We start from the raw sequence: 21346 nt of genomic DNA on the forward strand, positions 1-21346 counted from the left end.
AAGCAGTGGTATCAACGCAGAGTACTGAAATGGCGCATGTAATTGTACTCAGACATCCGGAGCCGGATGCGGTAGGTGTGAGTATTCAAATTACACATAAATAGGTATGTATGTGTATACATATGTGTATATATACGTAGGTGTGGGTGTGTATAGAAAATGCGCAACACAGCTCTTCAAATTATATTATAATTATAATTAACAAAATTACTGTCTCTCTCTCTCTCAATGATCTTATTTCTAAAATTTTAAATGTTTAATTTTACTTATTTTTCTTAATACAGTCGAACAATCTCTGGATTAATAATTATTATAGATTTTTGTATTTCTTATTATATAAAATCATAAATATTTTATTTTTACAGTTGACACCACATTATTAATATAATAACAAGTATCAAATTTTTTCATATCACAGATAAATAATTATATGACGTTGAAAATAAAAAATTATGTGATATATATATATATATATATATATATATATATATATATATATATTATAACTGTCAAAATTTCAATAAATAAAAGCTACTACGTAAAAAATTTTTATCTTACAATTCGTTTAAGTAAAATAACTCGTTAATTTTTTTTTAATAAGAGCCAAAAAAAGCTTTTTTGGTTTTTTTATACGGAAAAAAAATTTCGCTACCATAGCTAATCATGGTTTGCAAAATAAATTTATAAACTGCAGCAAAACGATTCGCTGTTGCACCTAATAAATAGGTGTCACAGCTAAGATGTTCGCTGTCCATATATTACGACTGAAATCTAGTTATCACACCCAGTTTTTAGCTACGCCAGCTAATTTTTTTAAAAAAACTATTCTGCAAAATTTATATCTTAATCACGAAGTTATTACTAAATTGTATAATATACACACTTGACAATAGATTCATCTCTTTGAGAATTATATACGAATAATGTTTTAATGGCGCACGCGCGTGCACTTTTGTCTTGACTTTAATACTAAATATTAACTATTTATTATTGTATAATAAAATACGGTATATATTTCTCAAATCTTCCGTGAAGCCTGTATAAAATAAGGATTGTCCCGAACACATCAGACTATAGCATCCCTCACTCTAAATCCGACATCGTTAGCGTTTGGACACATATTCGAAGCTAAAGCTTCTACTTCGTCTTCTCGATTTCTTCGTGCTAATGGCGGCATTTTCAATCTCAGTTTTCTTCTTTTCATAGAATCTGTTTTCCTGTAACAAGGTTGTTTATTGTGTAACAGTTGTTATTATTTTCTTATCCTTTTACAAACTTTAATGGCGCGCATATAAATAACCAATTTACAATCTACTTGAATAAAAGAAAACTTTTGCGTATAATAATTAACGTAAATAATAATTTTATTATTATTTATGAAAACTGTTTGCTCAACAAAATGCAAATGTTTTGAAAATCTAATCTACAAAGACTAATGCAAAGGTAAATGCTCATTTTTACGTACTGATGTTTACAATCTATAAAGATACCCATCGAGAATAACACCATTATAGCGATGATAATGCCGATCACAACTACCACCAATGTTATAATCGCATCCTCCTCTTCGGCAATGAGAGATACCTCCGATGTGAACATATATGCTAAAAGAGTCATTTAAGAAAATGTTTTAAATTACGTACGAGAAAGTGTCATTCGTTCTTTTACTAATGGTTATCGCGTCTTCGCCGTTCAAATTTTTTTTTATCATTGATAGAGATGAATATTTCCAGCTTTATTCTTAAAAGTCCGATATTATTTTAATACATTTCTTGTTTTAGTTACTTAAAATTTTGATATCAAGTTTATTGATTTATGTGCGGATAAAATTATATTGGAAAGAATAATCAAAAATTTTAGAAAGCTATTCGTCATTAAAATATGTGCCAAATAATTGTTCTTTCTTTATTTTATTTGACGATTTAAATATTTAAAGACTGAAAAATTAGGAATTCTTGTACGAAAGAAAGTTGATACAAAAATTTGATTGTATTCTCTTGCAATTTTCAAATCTTGTATTCATTATGGTGTAACAACTTCTTTCACTGGTTTTTAACCGAATTATTTTGTTTCATAAAGAAAGATATTTCTATGTGCTGACATGTTATGATAATCAGAAACCAGCAACTTGAGACGAGAGGCGTTTCTTCTGTATGTTGCATTCCGTATGCTTGTATTTGACACAAACTAAAATAATGCTGTCCTAGTCGAGACGATGAGTTTCACGCGCTTGTTTAATTTTTTGACGTTATTGCCATTTAATATCATTAATAATTTATTAATATTATCAATAAGATGTAATTATATTTTAAATGTGCTATTTTAAAAAGCAAATAGCAGGAAAATTTCGTATTTAAATATTGTACTTAATAAAATATATTGTACAATCAGATATAAATTAGTATTAAAGCTATAATTTGATATAAAATTACAAAATATAAATTTAAAATTAAAGTTATATAATATTATACTGAAATACTTTCGATTATTTTCAAACTTTGTATAAATTATAATATATATTGATATTATTATTATTATATCATATATACATTAAAACATATTTAATTCAAAAATTGAATGCCAAAAGACGTAAAACGATTTTTACGCTTACACTTTTTTATTATATAGTAAAATATCTGATGGATATCATATCGTTATTAAGCTTGCACACTCATTAATTGATATTTATTTCAATCTATTGATTATTTGGTGATCGACCTCCATCCACGTATGTTCACATATTGTTACAAGTGTAGTTAAATCCGCCTGTATGATAAGCAATTTTATTTTCACAGTTTGCGACATTTAGAAAAGAACAATCATAGAAAAAAATTTTCCTTATTGACGTCAATGCGATATTGTATATGTGTAGGATGGATCAATGCCACCTCGAATATCTTTGAGTCTAGAACAGTTACGAAAAATTTTTTCCTACAAAAGTTTTATAGTTTCAAATTTATTAAATTTTTTATTAAAAAAATAATTATTAACATTAATAATTTAAATATTAAATTAATATTAATAAAATATTAATATTAATAAAAACTCACGCTTATAAAGTGCTCAAAGTGATTGCCGCTACTACAAAAAAATTTTTCGTAACTGTTCTAGATTCGAAGATATTCGAGGTGGCAAGAGTTACTAGTCCACTCTGTATATATATATATATATATATATATATATATATATATATATATATATATTTATTTATTTTTTTATTTATGAAGGAAAGTATCAATTATTTCTTAGTATCAATTAATTCTTTTTTTTAAATTGGTTGTGTATCTATACATTTAACGAGATTATAATGCAATTTAAAAAAAATTTCAGATACATAACTTTTTACACACGCAAAAGTATATAAAATATGAAATAATTGAAGATACAGACTTGTAAATTACATTACAAGTAAATTTAAATTACATTAAATATATTTCAATGCCACTTATGATGATCATCGGTTATACGAAATTTCATATATTAGATTGTGCCTCTGCGGGTCATACATTTGTCTTCTTATCGAGTCATCACTTATTCAAATTGATGCGTTTGCGATCGCGTTATAAGTTGCTTATTGGCTCTCCCAGCTCGAATTATACCAACATGAGACTTGCATGATGCAATTTTGAATGTGCAATCGACAGATTTATAGAGATTGGAATGTTCGTAAGCATTTACGTTCTAACCTTCTTCTATTGGCAACGTGTTTGATACATCATATGTATAATGCTAATCAAGATTTTTGTCGAAGAATTAATTATTAAAAAATATTAAGACCTAATAATATAGTCTAATAAAATGGAGATAATCAATTAAAAATTCCAATCAAATATTGATGGTTTAAAAATTTGATAAAATAAGTCTTTTGCACATAAAATCGAACATTGAATATTTTATTATTTCATTTCGCATATTTTGCTGTTAAGATTAATTTAATAAGATGTAGTGAAAGATATATTAATTTTTTTAATAATATAAGTTTGAATTTCTCTTGAAAAAAGTACTCAGTTTTTTCAAGATTTTAAACATTATTAATACTATTATCTTTATTTTTTAATAATTACCTTATTTATTATTGTATACATGATTATTGCAATTCTCGTAGAATTAGAGATAAAAATTCTATTGTATATTTAAAATAATATTTAAAATTTCTTTTAGTTTGGCAAGTTAACACGATCACGTTTATTGATAATTCATTATTAGCGTTTTATTTGCAAACTCTTACTTTGTGCATTCGTAATGCATACGTAATATCATGCACATTAAAAACTTCTCAAATTTTATATACAAGTTTTGATAGATAGTCTATCGAATTTATAATACGTTGAAAATGATAATTCAATATATTTTTATATTACATTTTTTATCATACTAAAGCATTACCTTCTGTGGTTGTAATATTTACGCTGTCATTTACGTTTGTAACGTGCATTTCCATCTTCGCATCACTTTTTTCCACGCTTTTTCTTCGATGTGGTTTCGATCGGAGAGAAAGAAAATTCAGGAAGCAAGTAAGCGCAATTATACTTTCGGAATACTTTCGAACCTTCGCGTGTCGAGCGGATCAAGATCCCGGAGTAAACTGTCAGCCACATGCCTACGTTGTCGTATATAATATGCTTGGCGAGGCGTCAACGAGAGCGACAAAAAGACAGAACGAACGATGTCGGAGGAATGAAGAGAAGAATGAAGGCGACGAGTATGAGAGAGAGGGAGAACGTTTGAAAAAGGAGGTGGAATGCTCGTTCGAGATTCTCAAAGGAAGACGGCAGGGCGAGTGAGCGAAAAGAGAAACCTCACGGAGGCATTATGGTGTAAGATCCGCGAGCGAACCATGCAATTCTTGGTCTCGTTTAACATTCCATGGTTCAGATACATATATATTGATACAACATTAAAATAACAGCACGCATACCTAATAGCTTTCGTATAAGAAAGTCTCTAATGAAAAAGAGACAATTATATCGTTATATTTAAAAACAAATATCAAATTCCTTTTCTAAACGCGATAGCAACAAGTTGGATAATAATTTGATATAATTAATATATTCAATAATTAATTATCTTTCGCATAAGTTAAATAATATGTATGAAAACAGTATGTGCGCATGTATGTGCACAAGGCTTATTTATAATTAGAACATTATAAATCTATTTCCTAAGATAATGAATACATGTATTTTTCATTGGATTTTTTAAGATAAAATATATCTGTTTTTTTTTTCAGATAAAACCATTATTAATTCTATGTATATTGCACTAAAATATGTATATAAAAAATGAGCACTAATTACATAATTAATTGAAACTTAAATCAGTACAAAAATCAATTTAAAAGTCACTTCAAAAAAGAAGCGTTAGTTAAATTCTAATGTTACATCCTTCTTTCAGTGAGAATCTAACATGAATATAAAAAAAGCAAACCAAAAATAAGATCGGCAGAACTAAAATTTGTAATTGGAATGATCGTAACCCATAAATGTAATGACGATACTAATAGAACTCATCTTGGGATTATATCGTAGTTGTTGGCACTATTATTTCAATAGCTTACCTTTCACAATATTTAATAGACCTGATATCATCAAATTTTGCAAATATAAGAACTGTACAGATTCTACGTGTTTGACGCATAAACCATATTACATAATTTTCTGTGACGATAATATTGTTATGTACGACAAGGTATATTATTATTTGTAAAGGCTATAATATCGTATGTAAAGTATCTTTAGTAAATCTATCTCATTTGTAGCGTAGTAAAATATTACATTTTCTCTTCATTTCAGAGAATATATCGATATTTTCTTCATCATTGATATTTTCTCCACCACCATGCATCGACTATGACGAGATAGGATGATATTTTTCTAAAATATTTTTCAACGAACGTACTTATTATGCATCGAATGAAATGCTAGCAAGGTATTATCCATGTGATGTCACTATAATTAACTATGATGTATCATCGATTATAATTATTAGATTAAAAAGTTTAGGATACACGAACACTTCAAACATTTTTATGTAAAAAAATTACGAATATTATAATATGATAAAAGTATTCTGTATAGAAATATTTATATTGCTTTTATATACAAAAACTTTTTCCATTTTTCTTATTTTCTCTTATTTGGACGTGTGTATTAAGATAGATAAAGCTTAATTTAATTTTTATGTTTATTATATAAAATAAGGTCACACTTCTCATATTCTTTTAATAACATTGAATCGTAAATAGAAAACTTTATAAATATTGTTCAATGTCAGATTTTATAAGACAAGTATAGATATGTGTAAAGTATTGCTGAATTGGAGAGTCTTGCGTCTGATGGAAAAATAAAGAAAAGAAAGTTGTATAAAGACTCAAATATTTACACGCCAAACAAATGTTTGTTATGAAGCGTTCATTAATGTTTTATGATATTACCCTCCTTTTCCTCATTATAATTCAATTTTTTTTTTTTTACTAGTAGGAAGATGAAGTGACATGATTCCCTCGATGTCAAAAATGCCACATCAATTTTACTTAATTTTTATTTTGGAGAAAATAGTGACGCCGTGAAACAGTTGACAAAATAATATCCAGAATTTATTTTATTAGATTATATTTTTATTAAATTAATACACATTTCTTCGAAAATCTATTTTTAATAATATTTTATTATAATTAGAACCAAAATCATCGTCACTTCGTCACAAATTCAAAAATTGTATTGCCCCACATATATCTTTCTTATAGTCAATCAACGTTATTCGATAAGACATATTCTTATATCATGCCTATAATCGAAAGTATCGTAGCTTACGATAACTGTCGATACAGAATCGTGTACAGAATAACTCTACGTTACTTTTGTCGGTCGTGCAAGCTATAAACGTTGTTACCGAACCGAATATTATAAATTAATATGTTTAAATGATTGATGTATTAAACGATTAATATGTTAATTTGTCAGGATATTTGATTGCGATTTGACGCAAAGATATTACACCTACCACATTCTCCGACAACTCAAGTATTTTCGTATCAGGTACAAATTGCTATAATTTAAATGTGGATTGAAATGACAACAAATTTTGAAATACATGGTTACTCTTCTGACATAATAATTCAATGTTAAGACTGATTCTTCTGATGATATCTCTTACTCACACATAAAAACAATAATGATACATTCTAAATTATCATATAATATAATATATATATCTTATCTGCTTGTTTTTTTAGAAGAGAGAGTCTACTTTCTTTTGTAGTATAATAGAATAAAATTGATCTCATTATTTTGTTATTAAATTACGTGTTATATAACTCAAAAAGATTATACAGAAGTTATTATAATTATATATTATTATATATTATTTTAATTATATATTATTTTCATTTCATATTATTATTACTTTCGATTAAGATATACGTCTTCCAATTTATAAGTCTAAACCGAGGAAGGCGTATAACGCTACGAACGTTGAAGCGCTTACGCAGTAAGCTACGCGCGGAGGCTAAGCGATCGCGGAAGTTTGAACGAAGAAATTCCGGAAATGCAAGCAAAGAAGTTTGACTTTGAACCTTCTTCGCTTGCACTTGGATCACGCTATCACGAACCGAGTGACGTGATCATATATGATCATGTCGCCAGGCGATTCCCTCCGAAAAACTAATCAAAGAGATTATAAAAGCACTCACCGCTAACGGGCGGCGGGCAATCGTAATTAGTAAATTGACTAGCGTATCACGAAATGACGAAAGGTCGTAATAGTGACTCTCGTGTCAAACCAGCGAAATATCAATCATGCGCATGCCAAGTTACTTGAAACCGCAATAAGTGTGAAGCTGACTTAAGAGCGAAGAGCGAAATAAGACTTATACAAAAAAATACCAATAAACAAATATACGTATATATATTCCTAATAAAAGCTATTCGTCAGCTATTTCGATTGTTATGATTGAAATATCAGTTAATTTATTTGGACGTAATCCGAATTCCCTGATTCCTGTCCAATAAACAATCCCGAATTTCCCATGTCTCACAAGAGGCACAAAATTGTAACAAATGCAACTTATCGCGTAGGAACTATTAGGAGTAGTTGCTTAATATAATTCAAGAAAAATAGTACACGATGATTCATCATTTTTATATTGTAACATCGCGAGATACACGTTAGTTTGGCATAAATCGTGCAATTTGCGAATCCTGATTCAATCTGTAATCTTTCGGTAAGTTGAAAAAAAAATTTAATACGATATCTTTTTATATATTATACCTAATTTTATAATAGATAAGAGAACACAGTCGTAATTGCAATGAATGATAATGATAATTTATGTGCAATCGCATTACTCCTTGTATAAGAATCGATTACGTGAATCTTCCATCCCATGTTCGGATGAGTGAACGAGTTATAATAAACTAGATCGGGCCATGATGAGTTCGGACTCAATATTAAAGTGCCTCCGTCTCCTAAGAAGAAAATCATTTTTATAAATAAGATTAATCTTTACGATAACAAAAACGCGAGCATTTTGGAAGCTTCAGTCGGTTTAAAGTTGACGTGAAATAAAAATTTGAAATTATATTCGATAAATTGGATTTAAGAAGCAAGCTCTTACCTGGTTCGCAGATTTGCATGAGAGTCCTATTAAATTTCTTAAACGACAGAAAAGTATCGTCCAGTCTTCTATCTCGACCTTTATGCTTACTTAAACAAAGCGGCCCGACTGAAAAATAATAAAATTCGTATAAACGTAAAATTCACATAAACATACAAGAGAAAGAGTGAATGTAAATCTACCAACCCGCGGTCGGTCGCGGTCGACCTCTTCTAGTCAATTCAATTCCAGCCAACACTCTGATTTTACTTTGCGCAAGATCGCTGAGCGTATCGTATCCTCCGTGAGGATCATCGGTTATTATCAAAGGATGGTACAGATTTGCGCTGTGCGGATTGTTCCCGCCATAAACACGAAAGCTATATGTTAATCCGCGACGTAAGTACAATTCGGGTATCAACGCGCCTTCGATATACCAGGCAAGACCCACTGACGGTTTCCCTGTAAATAAAAAAAATTCTTTAAAGTGATGTATTGTCGAAAAACAATCTAGCTATGAATCTAAGCTAAGATCAAGGAAATTTATACCCGTAATTCCTTGATATCCTCTTTTTCCTCCGGAGGGTCCGATAGTTGCTTTGAAAGTTCGAACGCTTCTGTCGATTATTTCGGTTTTCTGCCAAGGTTCTCTGAAAAAAAGAGTAACAGACGAGATTAAAACCAAGAACCGCGATTTGATTATAAGTAAAGAGACATTATAAATCATTCGCACTTTTGAGAAAGTTTGCTGCTGGTCTCCGTAAAGTCGATGCAAGCATTCTCTGCTTCTTTACGATTTAGTTCGAGTACTACATCACCTCTCGGATACAAGTCGTGAAAGCTCGGTTCATTATTAGTTTTATCGAGTCTGCCCAAAGCCCAGACCACGTATACTGGTTTATCTATAGGGAATTCTTTGTCTCCGGGATCGGCTATCAAAGTAAAATTATATATATATATATATATATATATATATATAACATGTGTTTGTATGCATGAAAAACGCGTCAGCTCTTGTGTAACTCACATGAAATAAGTGTACGCCTATATGTAATGATGTTGATACCGTTCTCTCTCACCGCGGTGAAGAGCTGATTACTATCCAAACCGCCGAGAAGCTCGTCTCTGCAAACGCCTTTGTACTGACCAAGAACTTTCCCACACTAGAATCATTAAGATATTCATTAATGTATTATCTTTTCATTCGTTTTTCTTTTTTTCCATATAATCACATTAAACAAGCTTACGCACTGGCGCCTTTGCTGTGATATTATAGTCCGTAGCGTATCCACGGGTATCGTCCATATATGCGATGGTTGCATCCGAACCTTCCATTTGACTGGAGTTTTCCGAACCGGACAATCCAAAAGCCATATACTCATCTTCGGCTAGAAAATAAATAATTCATATTTTTTAATAATAAGTCATATTTTTTTAAAATAATAACATCCATGTATAATTTACGTTAAATATACGTACCGACTTGACCTACCAATTGAATGGTAATCTGCGGGCCGAAGATTTCCCAGGCAACTTGATATCGTTTGTGCAGCTGAACGCAATTCGGAAGAGACTGCGTTTGCTTGATAATTTTTATCAATGACGGTGGTACATTGAGTCCATCGGGTATAATAACAGAACCGTAATTCGATTTAGTTTTTACATCGAAAACACTCAGCCAATCTATGTTAAAAACCGTCATATCGCCTGGCAGTTCTAGTATGATGTCTTCGTTATTGTATGTTCTAAGAGAATCCATGCTAAAAAGTAGAAAAATAATTTTCTTTTCACATTTTAAAATGCACTGATGAAATGCAATGAATTTGAGTGTGTCAATGTATTTGCGGCCTAAAAAATAAGTGTAATAAATTTTTAAAGATTATAACATTCTCTATTATTTCTCTCTTACTATCCATATTCATCGGGTACTTTGTGACCCTTGCTGGATGGTTGCGGACCAAGACCGACCCAGAAATACGTGTCTACACCTTGCCCATCGTACATAAATTGTGGTATGCTGATAGTTTTTGAGTCCAAAATCACGATGGGTTCAGACGAGACATTGTGAGATCTTTTCGACAGCTGTGATATCTTTTGTGGCGCGGGTGGATCAAACTCTTCCGGAACGTACACATCACCGAAAGTGTTCTAAAGTTGAAAAAAACAATTTTAAACAACTATACTGACCTCATCTTAATTACGGCACAAAAATTTCAAAACGATAACAGCTATAGCTTGGTAATATGGCAATACATCATTTAATTAAAAATATTATCGAAATAATACAATATCTAAATTTAGAAACAAGAACAGGTTCGTAATGTATTACATACTTCGAATATTTTATGTTTAAAATATGCTTTATAAATGGATCTAACTTATTCTTGCTTTTACGATATTACATAGATATTAGTGCTAAATATGAAATAATATTAGCATGAAATCGCACATAATACATTATACTTAAAATTTATACCTACTTGACTTTGTAAATCGTACACTGCAAACCATTTTATATCCGTTATTTTCTTATTATCGGGTAAGGTGAGTGTAAAATCCCGGTTGAAATAGCGATCTAATATATTTGTCCTGAAAACCAAGCAATTATTAGAATTGAGAACTGAGTGATTTATAGTTGAATTTAATTTCGAAATTTTTTTAAACATTTATAGGGAAAAAAAATACAGCTTACTTGCCCCACTCATCGGGGACGATAAATCCTTGCGGGCCTGGTCTATTCGATGCTCCTGCCCAGAAAAACGTATCAGCTCCATTACCATCATAATTAAAGGACGTCAACAATAAGGTATATTGATCCACAGCCCAAACATCACCAGAAACTTGATGATGATAGGGATTTAATTTTCCCAAATATTTTCCCTTATACTCTCCATTATCTTCTTCGGCATAAGCTGTCGACATCAAAATATTTATTAGACTTGACAAAAATATTTATTAAACAAAATAAAATAAAATAAAGATCTAGACATTTAAGAGATTGACAGAATTTCTTATCAGAGCAAAAATAATATAATAAATATAATATCGAGATAAAAATCAAATGTTACAATAACTAATATCTATAATATAATATAAATTAATTCAAATTTCATAATATAAATTATATAAAACTATTATAAAATTATAAGAGAGAGAGAGAGAAAGAGAGAAAATTAATATAGCATATTTATATATTTTGGCAAAGTATGTGTAAAAAGAAAAAAATATATTGTTATCATATTTATCTTGATAATTTATCTATTTTTTTAAATGTGTTTAATTCAGTTTTGAAAATTCTCTCTGAATAACTCAAATTCCAAGCTCTAGATTTCTATCGTTTGCATAGGAAAATTTGTTTTTCGAAAATATCGAATGAAGCGATGTCCTTCGGGAAGATATTAATGCCAGATGAAGCGATATCTTTGACACTTAATCGTTTTGATTTTGCGACGGTTTTTTCTCAAATTCTTCTTCACCAATCTCTTTCTGTTTCGCAAATGCCTATTTCTGTACACAATATACGAGATCAATAATTACCGTAAGAAAATAGCAAACATCCTAGAAGCATCACGAGAGCACTCTCCATTCTTTTCATTCTCACTCGCCATCGCTTCATTTTTCTCCTAAATATTCGAGAACATATCACTGACTTTTATAGAGAGATGACTAAGAAATCGAGAGATCACAAGCGGAGAGAAACTGGCGGAATGGACAGATGATCGGAGCGGATTATGTACAACTGGTAGCTCTGATCCAATGGTCATAATCAGGCGAGTCCGAGCAAAGTCAATGATCCGTGAATGAGTCCGATTTGGTGTCACGAATAACGGTTGGCGATCGCGAATAATGGCGATGTCCTGCGTTTTGATATTATGGTGAATTCGCCGAGAATATTATGTTCCTTTGACGCGTCGTCGTCTTTCGTGACGCAAATGCGGCTAGAAAACCGAATCGGCCTTCATGGAACGCGGTTCCATGCACAAGCACTACGAGCGGACTGTACATTCCCCGAGAGAAAGTATGCGTTCGCTTGTTGGCTTGGGAACACCGGGGACCAATCGACGTTAAAATGAATTTATTGCAACCGGTCGCGGTCATTGTCACCTTCTTGGAATCCAGTTCGCGCAATGACGAGGACGATAGACTAGATGAAACTTTTCGATGAAACATCGATTAGTCATAGTTTCAGTTCTTCCCACGCTACTTTATATCCTGTTGTTCCACCCTACTTTGTCTTATTAAAAAAGTATAGATATGAAACAAACAGATATAATTACTGCGATTATTTTGATATATCGTAAATCATATTTTTTGACAAATTCACAATCAATCACGAAACGTATCATCAGATCGATGGTATTCGAGAGAGAATAAACGATCATTCTATATAATATTCTATATGTTATTCGTTATTGTTACAATATTGTTCACAATTAGATTATAAAAGATATTAATTTGTCCAAAAAAATTTGTCCATATATAAAAAGTCACATATAAATATGTATAATTATATAATATTTATTTGCTATCAAATAATAAAATATAATTTAATTTAAAAATTTCGAAAACATTTCTTCCTTTTGAAGTTAAAAACATCCTTGAAATTTTTTGAAATTTTTTTGTTTTTAAAAGCGAAAAGTATCTATCAAAATGGTTGGAAAAATAGAAAGTTTTGTCCCATTTAGCCACGTTACGTTATACTTTTCGCTTCTAGAATAAAATATGTGATTATTCGCAATTTTAAAGAAATATATGCAAAAAAAATATTTAACAAAGAAAAAATCGGGTAACTAAAGAAAAAGAGAACAAATTATTTTTCAAATAAATATCGGATAAAATAAAAATATTTTGTGTGTGTGCGTGCAGTTTTAATTTCTCTCTTTTTTTCTCCAATATAAATGCATTAATATAATATCGAATACTTACAAATATAAAACGACACTATTTCTAGGAATAAATTCTAATTAAATTGATCAAATTTATTTCAACGTTTAAATGTGTACATATATCTTCTCTTCTTCCCTACGTTTGGCTGTTTGATCGATTAGCGTCGAGCGTAATATATTCCATGTTGATTGTCAGAAATTTCCGTATATAAAATACATTATATATCGCGTTGCTTCATTGATTGATATCATTTCGGTTCATTATGTTGTTGCTGACATTCGAAATAGCCGAAAACGGATTGAAACCATTACAAAAATACAGAAACGTAATCAAGGATTTTGTGATAAGAAAGTAAGTTTATCATTTCGTCCTCTAATATATACTTTCAATTGCGTTATAATGAATCTAAATTATACAGAAATTTATTTTCTCGCTTGCTGCAACCATCATGTCACAGATATTCCGATGTTTCAATAATCGAGAAAGATCAAATAAAAGTAAAAAAAATATTCCAGTCATTGAATGAAATATCAATATTACATGTTTTCATAAATATTGAGAGATATATTCACATTCTCTGCAAATAGAATTAATTATCTTATAGATTCTGAAAATGTATATACGGATAATTTAAAGTAAAAAAAAAAAAAAAAAAATCTTAACACACTTCAGATTATATTATATGATAGGACATACATATATAATGGAATTTATAACATAAAAATATTACAGCTCATAAAAGTGATTGTGTGTGTGTGTGTGTGTGTTATTATCACTTTATAAATATATATATATATGAAACCTAAATTCTTAACAATGTTTCCTTCAAATTACACATATAAGAATTCATTAGCAGGTTTTATTTCATATGTAATAAAAAAAATGTTACTACAAGATTCAGGTACTATGCAACAACTATTCTTATTTTAAAGCATCCATTTTGATTAATGATATATATATATATGAATGATATGTTTCACTATGTGAAAATGATTTTGCTAAACTATATGTATGGCATAAACATGAATTATTACTATTATTATGTTCCGGTCATACTAATATTTTTGTATTAAAAAATAAAAGATAAGTCAGATCATATCTCTAATGAATATGTTTTTTTGTATCTATAACATATAAAGCTAAAACATATATAAAAAGGTTCGATATCTTTTTGTACTATTTAGTCATGTTATTTGTGCTCATAAAGATAAATAATTAATAATAAAATTATGCATACATGGCTTTAGCACGTCAAGATCAGATCTGTGGTCTTTATGATATTGTATATTCCATAATTATAAATAGATTATATAAATTTTAGCGCACTTTTCTAATGTGTAATTATTCAGAAGAAAACATGCACTATCATAATTTCAATGCAACTATATCTGAGATAATATAATTAAAGTAGAATGGCATGTTTTTAGTTGGTTAAATTGAATATTTCAAAATTTTCCCGTTTATAATAGGCATCATTCAAAAAATTGAGATAAGTATATATAACATTAAGAACTATCTCTGGGATTTTTTTAAAATTCACCTATTTTTTGTTCATTCTGCAGTTGCACAGAATCACAATTCATTCTTATAGGTAGTAATAATTTTAACAAAATTGTTTAAATATAAAATGTTGCTAAACCAACAATAATTAATAAAAGTATAATATTTGCTACATATCTTTAAATAACGTAATGTGTGTGAATGTACGAATGTACTGCAAAACTGCGTTATTTTATTTAACTAAATTTTAAATGGATAAACATTTCAATTTCATGTATGCAATAATTATATACAAAATAACAAAAATTTAAAAAAAAATCCCTGAGATAACTCTATTCATAGACTTATGAAAATAGAAAGGCACTCTACATAAGTAACTCCTAAGAACTTTACAAATTGGATATAACACTGACACTTTGAGATAAATTTACTTGGCCACTCAAAACCTTTTGTTGCAATCTCTTGCAAAAAATTTTTGCCATAAGTTTATTTCGACGTGCTTCTTCTTGTCGTTCCTGTTGTTGCCGTTTAAATCGTACTTCATTCAATTGGAGATACCGTTTACGTAACCGCTCCTTCATTTCCTCGTCAGTAATTTTTCGTTGCGCGCAAGCTATATGTACAATAAAAAAAATTGTGAAGTATATATATATATATTATAAAATGCTACAATATTGAAAAAAATTAATTTTGTTCTAAATATAACACAATGTAAATTATTAATTTGTATATTAATATAAATGTATATTATAATTAAATTTCACCTATTGGCTTTCGTATCGGTGCGGATTTATTGACAGTAGATGTACTAGCCATTGCCAATAATTGTATCCTTTTGTCTTTTCTCAATTCCCGCAATTGGCATATTTCCGATAAATATTGTCGGCGTGTTTCTGCATTGCCCACAAACTCGGGATTGTTTCTAGATAAATAATCCTAAAATTGATTTGAGTGTCAGGAATCCGAAAAGTCTATGATATTTCATCTTTAAAATCAATCATAATATTTATTCGAGGGATGTTATATTTGATATTATAAATACAAAAATTATTTCATTCAAGTGACAAGTCTATAAATTGAGTATCTCGTCTATTAAATTTCATCAAATTTCTTACCTGCAATGTACTCATTCGATGAACTTTATTTTTGTTATTCCTTTTCATAATATCGCAAGAACAGGTATCAAATTTGGCTACACTCGAAGGCTGCTTGGAAACTTTTGGCATTATTGGAATGATATCCGAGATTTCATTTTTCGAGATATTCTCTTTTGTAAACGACACCTCGTACGCAACAGCTTTGGGATACATTTGATGACATCCACATTTTCTGATGTTTTGATACGCGGCACCACACGCGCGACAATGTTGACAATTTCTCTCTGTCTTATTAATACCGGTATTATCTGCGATATTTGGTTTCGATGCGTAATTCTTGCACGCTTTGACAGTATCTTTGATCGGTTTATTATTACTACAGGAGCAAGCCTCATTACAATTGCATTTTAATACGTTATTTTGTACTTTACGTTGTTGAATTATGGTAGCGTCTTGCGAACTGTCAGAATAGATTTGCTTTTGCGTTTGATACTCCGCTGCACGACACTCGAAATGGCACAAAGTTGTGCCGTTGTTATTGTCGATTTTACTGCTCGAATGACAATGGTCGCATAATGTTTCCGCCGTCGTGATTTCCGAATTTCGATACACATCGCGTTTATTAGCACAATCGCAATTCTTTCTAGTGTTATTTTGTTCGTTTTGATTCAAACCGCGTCTGTTCTGATTCTCCGCGTAAGTTTGTCGGGATTTGCCGATGATTTTTCTATCCACATCCTTAACAGGAATATTGACATCGCATTCGCACGCATTCATATAAATCCTCGACGTTTGAACATTTGATCCCGAGATACTTTCATGCGTGCAGGAGAGATTTTTTTTATCACAATTATAAATGGCATTACTAATATCCGCGACAGGTTTCTGTTTGGAACACAATGTACATGTAAATAGTGGTTGTTTTTCGATGGTTCGTTTGATTTCAATTGTGTTTAGACCACATTTATTATCGTTAATGGACGAGCAAATGTTACTACCAGTGCAACTACATTTCGATTTCGATGCATTGATTTGATTCTTAGCCTCTTTCTGTTTTTGTTGGATAGTATTACTCTTCGATGCACGGGAACAGGTGGGTTCCGTCACACTGTCGTCTTTTGTGTAATTCGTCTGCGTCTGCGTCTGCTGCGAAACGATCGACACATCTCCTTTACGTGATCTGATCGAAGCTATATCGGAGTCAGGATTCTGATTACACCGCACGCACGTACGGGCGATATTATGTGTTTGGCACGATTGATCTCTGCATTTTGCACCATTCTGATAACATAGTTTTTGAGAATTCATGTATCTCGTATCCGATTTTATCGGCGATTCGAACGGTATCGAGGACATTTCCCGAGGTAACGTTTGTACACCGACAGTGATGTGCTTCGTTACGGATCTCTGCGTTCTGGATGCAGACACAATTTCCCCTCCCGTCTTCGAATGGGCGCTGGATAGATTCGTAGTTGTTTGTGTGCAACTGTTACGTTTCATGATCCTCTGGATTACGGTATCACACACAGTCTCGCGGGTCGCCAAGTTACAGTGAGATGACCACGGCTCGTTCATGGAATCCTCCCGCAGATCGGATATACTATTGAAAAGGAAGAGAAAGATTAAAATAAAATGAAATTATGATACGGAATTCCGTATCTATATTACGGAGTACATGTCGCATTACCCGTGTACGGCGTGTTGTTCCCGTCTGACTATCGCTGTTTGCTTCGGTTTGAGATTCGCCGATTTGGACTTCCTCGGTGAGGATTTCGGTCTTTCTAATCGCCTAGGCTGTTCTAGCAATCTAATCAATAAAAAAAAATATAATAATATAAATATTCTACTTTGTGGAAAAAAAAACTTGTTTAATATTTGACAAATTTTAATCCGATAAAGAGATTATTAAAATACGAATATTCGGAACATACTTTTTCAAGTTACAGAGATGGCTGATTTCATTCGTAATCCAAATCAGTTGATTTCTCTTCTCCATTTCGGCGTAATTAACGAGTTTAGAATCACCGGACTCGGACATGCTGCACTTCTTTAATTCAAAGTGCCTTTCCGACGAGGTAGTCGGCAATCTCCAATCAGTATTGTTATCTGTAGTATTATTAGATTCGACGAGTGTCCTTCTATTGTTAACGACGGCGTCTAGTAGGATCCTGTTGTGATCCGGGAGTATGCTGTTCGTCGTGGTCGACTCTCGATGCGGAAGTTTACAGTTCTCCTTGAAGCAGAATATATCGTTCACCTTAGCATTTTTATGATTGCGCTGAGGTACGAAACACTCGGAACTCTCGCTCTTATCAGGATCCGTCGGCGTGTTGCTGCTCCGCTGACAGTCATCGGTTCTTAGTCCTAGTCGCGCTTTTCTACCGTCCATCTCTGTTCTATCTGTATGTCGGTCGAATTTGTCACTGTTACTACTTCCCAACGCGACTTCCTTTATAACGTCACTGGTGGTTCCCACGGATTTCTGCATCGATATATCTTTCTTCTGCAAGTTCCACTCGTCCGAGGACTCAGTGGTGCTATGCTTGTTCGTCAAAGCCTGAAGCAATTGGGCTCGGTAAACCTTGTTCCTCGCGTCGTCCGGATTCCAGGGAACGTTGTCCTCCAAATTATGCTCAATTTTGTCGTCCGTGTACTTTGCGGTGACGAGCCGTTTGATCACGTGCTGTATCAGTCTTTTCTTAACTTGCTTGTCGCATTTGTTGGCATCGACGAGGCTCTTGAGGATGTTGACGCTTCTCTCCAAGTCTCGGACCAAGCTATCCGAATCTCCCCACAGTTTGTCGTTAACACTGGAGCTGCTGTTTGGTAAAGTCGAGTTCGATCTACCAGTATCCGAAGACACGTGGCTATCCCTCTCGTTCGGAACGTTTGCATAAGTGTGTCCCGGAAAGTATTCAAAACTGTTGGCTCTCCCGGATACATTCTCCGCCTCGTCGAGCTGAGGTGTTATCGAGGTCGACGCGTTCTGCGAGATGTCCGTGCTGCTCCGATGTCTTTGAGCGTCCCTTCCGCTCGTACCGATCTTGACATCATCTGCTGAACGCGAAGCGTTTTCGCATTTTCTTGTATTTTTAACCTTATACGTATCATTGGACTTTTTCAAAATAGAATGTATCGTTTGCAAATTAAGATCTTTCTCCGTTAACAACGGCGACTTGCTTTCGTCAAGATCTGAAACTTGAATGGCAACGGATTCTTGAGAGTATACGTCTGGACTTGTCTGTATTACTTTATCACAAGTGACAGGTTTATTTACCACAGTAGCGATCGAGGACGTAGAATTAAAGATTAAAGGTAACACAGATTTCTTTTCTTTAGCGTGAAAGTTTAATTCGCTTTGACTTCTCTTCAAAGAGGATTTTGAAGACGACGCGGGTATTACGTTCATCGAGATGCTTTTCTGCAACGGCGAACCAGATGGACGTGTAATTTCTTTACGTTTCGAATTTACTCTACTTCTTTCTACCGTCGAATATTTCGCCAGCGTCAGTGGCATTTTAAACGACGATGTAGGGGTATCGAAATTGTGTACTTCCCGTTTCGTGGACTTTATCATAGCTTTCGGTTCTATGGCATCATTCGCAACACATCTCTCTTGCGATTTTATATCATCTCCGGTGATAATGCCAGGCAAATGGTTCTTAACAATAGGTGTTATCTCTATTTCGCTCTCCGATCCTGAAGCATGCGCTACCAACGGTGTGGAATTTGCATTAGGGGCAGTCGATGATTTCGAACCGCCATGCGCCCCTGTATTCTTCCCCGATTGCATCCCGGACTCGGTGGTACCTTCCGGATCTAACCGTAAAGCAGCCGAGCATCCTCGCGCTAGAGCCATGCGTTCTATGGTGCTTAATCTTTTGTCGTCTTGCTTATTATGGGCGAGTGAATTGAAGTAACCAACATCAGCGCCGCTGTCCCACTCCAGTGGTTTGTGAGACGTTACGCTGGAAGTCGGGGAGGATAGCTTTCTGTCGTTTATCTCGGGAAACTTCTCTTGGCTCTCATTCTTCTCCTCGTGTATCGTTTCCGGCGTAAGATGGTGCTTGAAATCGGGCGATGGTGTCTGAAGATCTGTCAACGTTTCAACGTACCTGGTTGAAGCATCCGTATTTGAGGACTGTCCGATCAATGGAGGCCTTACCCACCTACGTCTCTCCCTCGGGACATAAGATTTTAGATTATATTCTTCTCCGATACATTCTTGCCTATTCGGACCCACCTGCGCATTCAGTTCGTATACGCTGTAGTAGTAGTTAACGGTCTCCTGCGGAGTATTCGACACGGGTAGGGAGAAATATTGATCCAGATTCGCGTCTCGCGAGTATTTGCGATAATATTCCATTACCTGGGCGGAGAGACTCTTCTTGGCTAAATTTGCCTTCAATTTCAACGGCTCCGCCATAAACGGCGGGGAGCGGCTGCAGGAGGCGCGATCGCATTTCTCGCGCGCTTCCGTCAGACGAGCTGGTTTGTCGTCGCCGGTGTTCGCGAGATCCCTCGAATAACAACCGCCCTCGTAGCTTGATTCTGAATCGTATTCCATACTACTGAAGCATCTTCTCCTCTTCTACATTCTTCGGCCACCGCGAGTTTCACTCGCACTTTTAAGTCGTCGCGTAGATTCTCCCCGCTCGATCGCAATAAACGACGATCGAATAGAAATTAGACATATTTATATATTGCGCTTTTAATATTCACGATCGTGCGCGTCTATTATCAATGACGGATGCTTGCAGGTTATGAACACAAATGTGCGTCACTTTATATCTGACGCGTTTACGTTCGGTTCGAGAAGATCTCGCATGCTCTCGCACTGATATCCGCGTTTCTCGACGAAAAATTGCAGTTGCAATCGCTTACGTTGTAACGACGATTCAAATCAAACTCTTGTTTACATCTGCTGCCCACAGCTTCTCTCCAGTCCCCCCGCTGTGACTAGTGTATTATCTCATAGATGATATAAGAATATAGATAGCTAACTCCCGTATTTCACTTTGGAGTAGTGTTTTAAGCGCCATCTGGGCGAATATACATGAGTGAATTGAATATTCATGGCCGATTTCAAATAGAATACGTAAAAATCAAAGGATAATCAATATGTTCATAAGTGATGTTCATATGTCAATTCTTAAGTTGTAAGATAATATACTCAGGTAGCACAGAATATTTACAAAATATATACAAATATTTATAATAATTATTTCATATAATTTATATAATAATTTTATATAATAATTTATATAAT

The 21346-nt window shown here is 32.8% G+C and overlaps 3 protein-coding genes across 6 annotated transcripts; all 3 read right to left on the reverse strand.

Annotated features, from left to right (window-relative positions):
- Positions 1-516: 516 nt before the first annotated feature.
- Positions 517-4659, reverse strand: LOC138942020 (uncharacterized). Of its 2 annotated transcripts, none has more exons than XM_070312049.1 (3): positions 4550-4659; positions 1466-1604; positions 517-1217 (listed from the first exon to the last, which is right to left on the reverse strand). In XM_070312049.1, exons 1-3 carry the CDS (start codon positions 4596-4598, stop codon positions 1067-1069), a joined length of 339 nt encoding a protein of 112 aa, XP_070168150.1. In that variant the 5' UTR covers positions 4599-4659; the 3' UTR covers positions 517-1066. The 2 variants fall into 2 exon arrangements, with proteins under 2 accessions (XP_070168150.1, XP_070168141.1); XM_070312040.1 differs by having other exon boundaries at positions 4387-4631.
- A 2792-nt stretch (positions 4660-7451) lies between these two features.
- LOC138942029 (protein Skeletor, isoforms B/C-like) lies at positions 7452-12698 on the reverse strand. The gene is made up of 12 exons (XM_070312063.1): positions 12131-12698; positions 11286-11505; positions 11074-11182; positions 10503-10741; positions 10073-10353; positions 9845-9981; positions 9621-9756; positions 9327-9525; positions 9143-9243; positions 8801-9055; positions 8615-8722; positions 7452-8465 (listed from the first exon to the last, which is right to left on the reverse strand). Exons 1-12 carry the CDS (start codon positions 12207-12209, stop codon positions 8275-8277), a joined length of 2055 nt encoding a protein of 684 aa, XP_070168164.1. The 5' UTR covers positions 12210-12698; the 3' UTR covers positions 7452-8274.
- A 1806-nt stretch (positions 12699-14504) lies between these two features.
- On the reverse strand, positions 14505-21016 carry LOC138944793 (uncharacterized). 3 transcript variants are annotated; one of them, XM_070315785.1, is made up of 6 exons: positions 20447-21016; positions 18009-20365; positions 17765-17884; positions 16096-17677; positions 15745-15916; positions 14505-15593 (listed from the first exon to the last, which is right to left on the reverse strand). In XM_070315785.1, exons 1-6 carry the CDS (start codon positions 20642-20644, stop codon positions 15370-15372), a joined length of 4653 nt encoding a protein of 1550 aa, XP_070171886.1. In that variant the 5' UTR covers positions 20645-21016; the 3' UTR covers positions 14505-15369. The 3 variants fall into 3 exon arrangements, with proteins under 3 accessions (XP_070171886.1, XP_070171885.1, XP_070171887.1); XM_070315784.1 differs by having other exon boundaries at positions 18009-21016; XM_070315786.1 differs by having other exon boundaries at positions 15506-15593; positions 15745-15902; positions 18009-21016.
- Between the last annotated feature and the right edge of the window lie 330 nt (positions 21017-21346).

Source organism: Polyergus mexicanus, unplaced genomic scaffold (assembly GCF_030449975.1).
Source record: "Polyergus mexicanus isolate NDT 795.1 unplaced genomic scaffold, iyPolMexi1.0 SCAF_2, whole genome shotgun sequence".
Taxonomy (NCBI): domain Eukaryota; kingdom Metazoa; phylum Arthropoda; class Insecta; order Hymenoptera; family Formicidae; genus Polyergus; species Polyergus mexicanus.

Bases quoted from the DNA above. Each gene is read 5' to 3' on its own strand.
- LOC138942020 (XM_070312040.1), bottom strand. From the start codon at position 4,441: ATGGAAATGCACGTTACAAACGTAAATGACAGCGTAAATATTACAACC. The intron at 1,605-4,386 runs GTAATGCTTTAG...TGACTCTTTTAG, and splicing joins AAATATTACAACCACAGAAG to CATATATGTTCACATCGGAG. The intron at 1,218-1,465 runs GTACGTAAAAAT...ACCTTGTTACAG, and splicing joins TTTATAGATTGTAAACATCA to GAAAACAGATTCTATGAAAA.
- LOC138944793 (XM_070315784.1), bottom strand. From the start codon at position 20,644: ATGGAATACGATTCAGAATCAAGCTACGAGGGCGGTTGTTATTCGAGG. The intron at 17,885-18,008 runs GTATGTTCCGAA...TTTATTGATTAG, and splicing joins CATCTCTGTAACTTGAAAAA to ATTGCTAGAACAGCCTAGGC. The intron at 15,917-16,095 runs GTAAGAAATTTG...AATCAATTTTAG, and splicing joins ATCGAATGAGTACATTGCAG to GATTATTTATCTAGAAACAA.
- LOC138942029 (XM_070312063.1), bottom strand. From the start codon at position 12,209: ATGAAGCGATGGCGAGTGAGAATGAAAAGAATGGAGAGTGCTCTCGTG. The intron at 11,506-12,130 runs GTAATTATTGAT...TGATGTCGACAG, and splicing joins ATGTTTGCTATTTTCTTACG to CTTATGCCGAAGAAGATAAT. The intron at 8,466-8,614 runs GTAAGAGCTTGC...TTTTCTTCTTAG, and splicing joins CATGCAAATCTGCGAACCAG to GAGACGGAGGCACTTTAATA.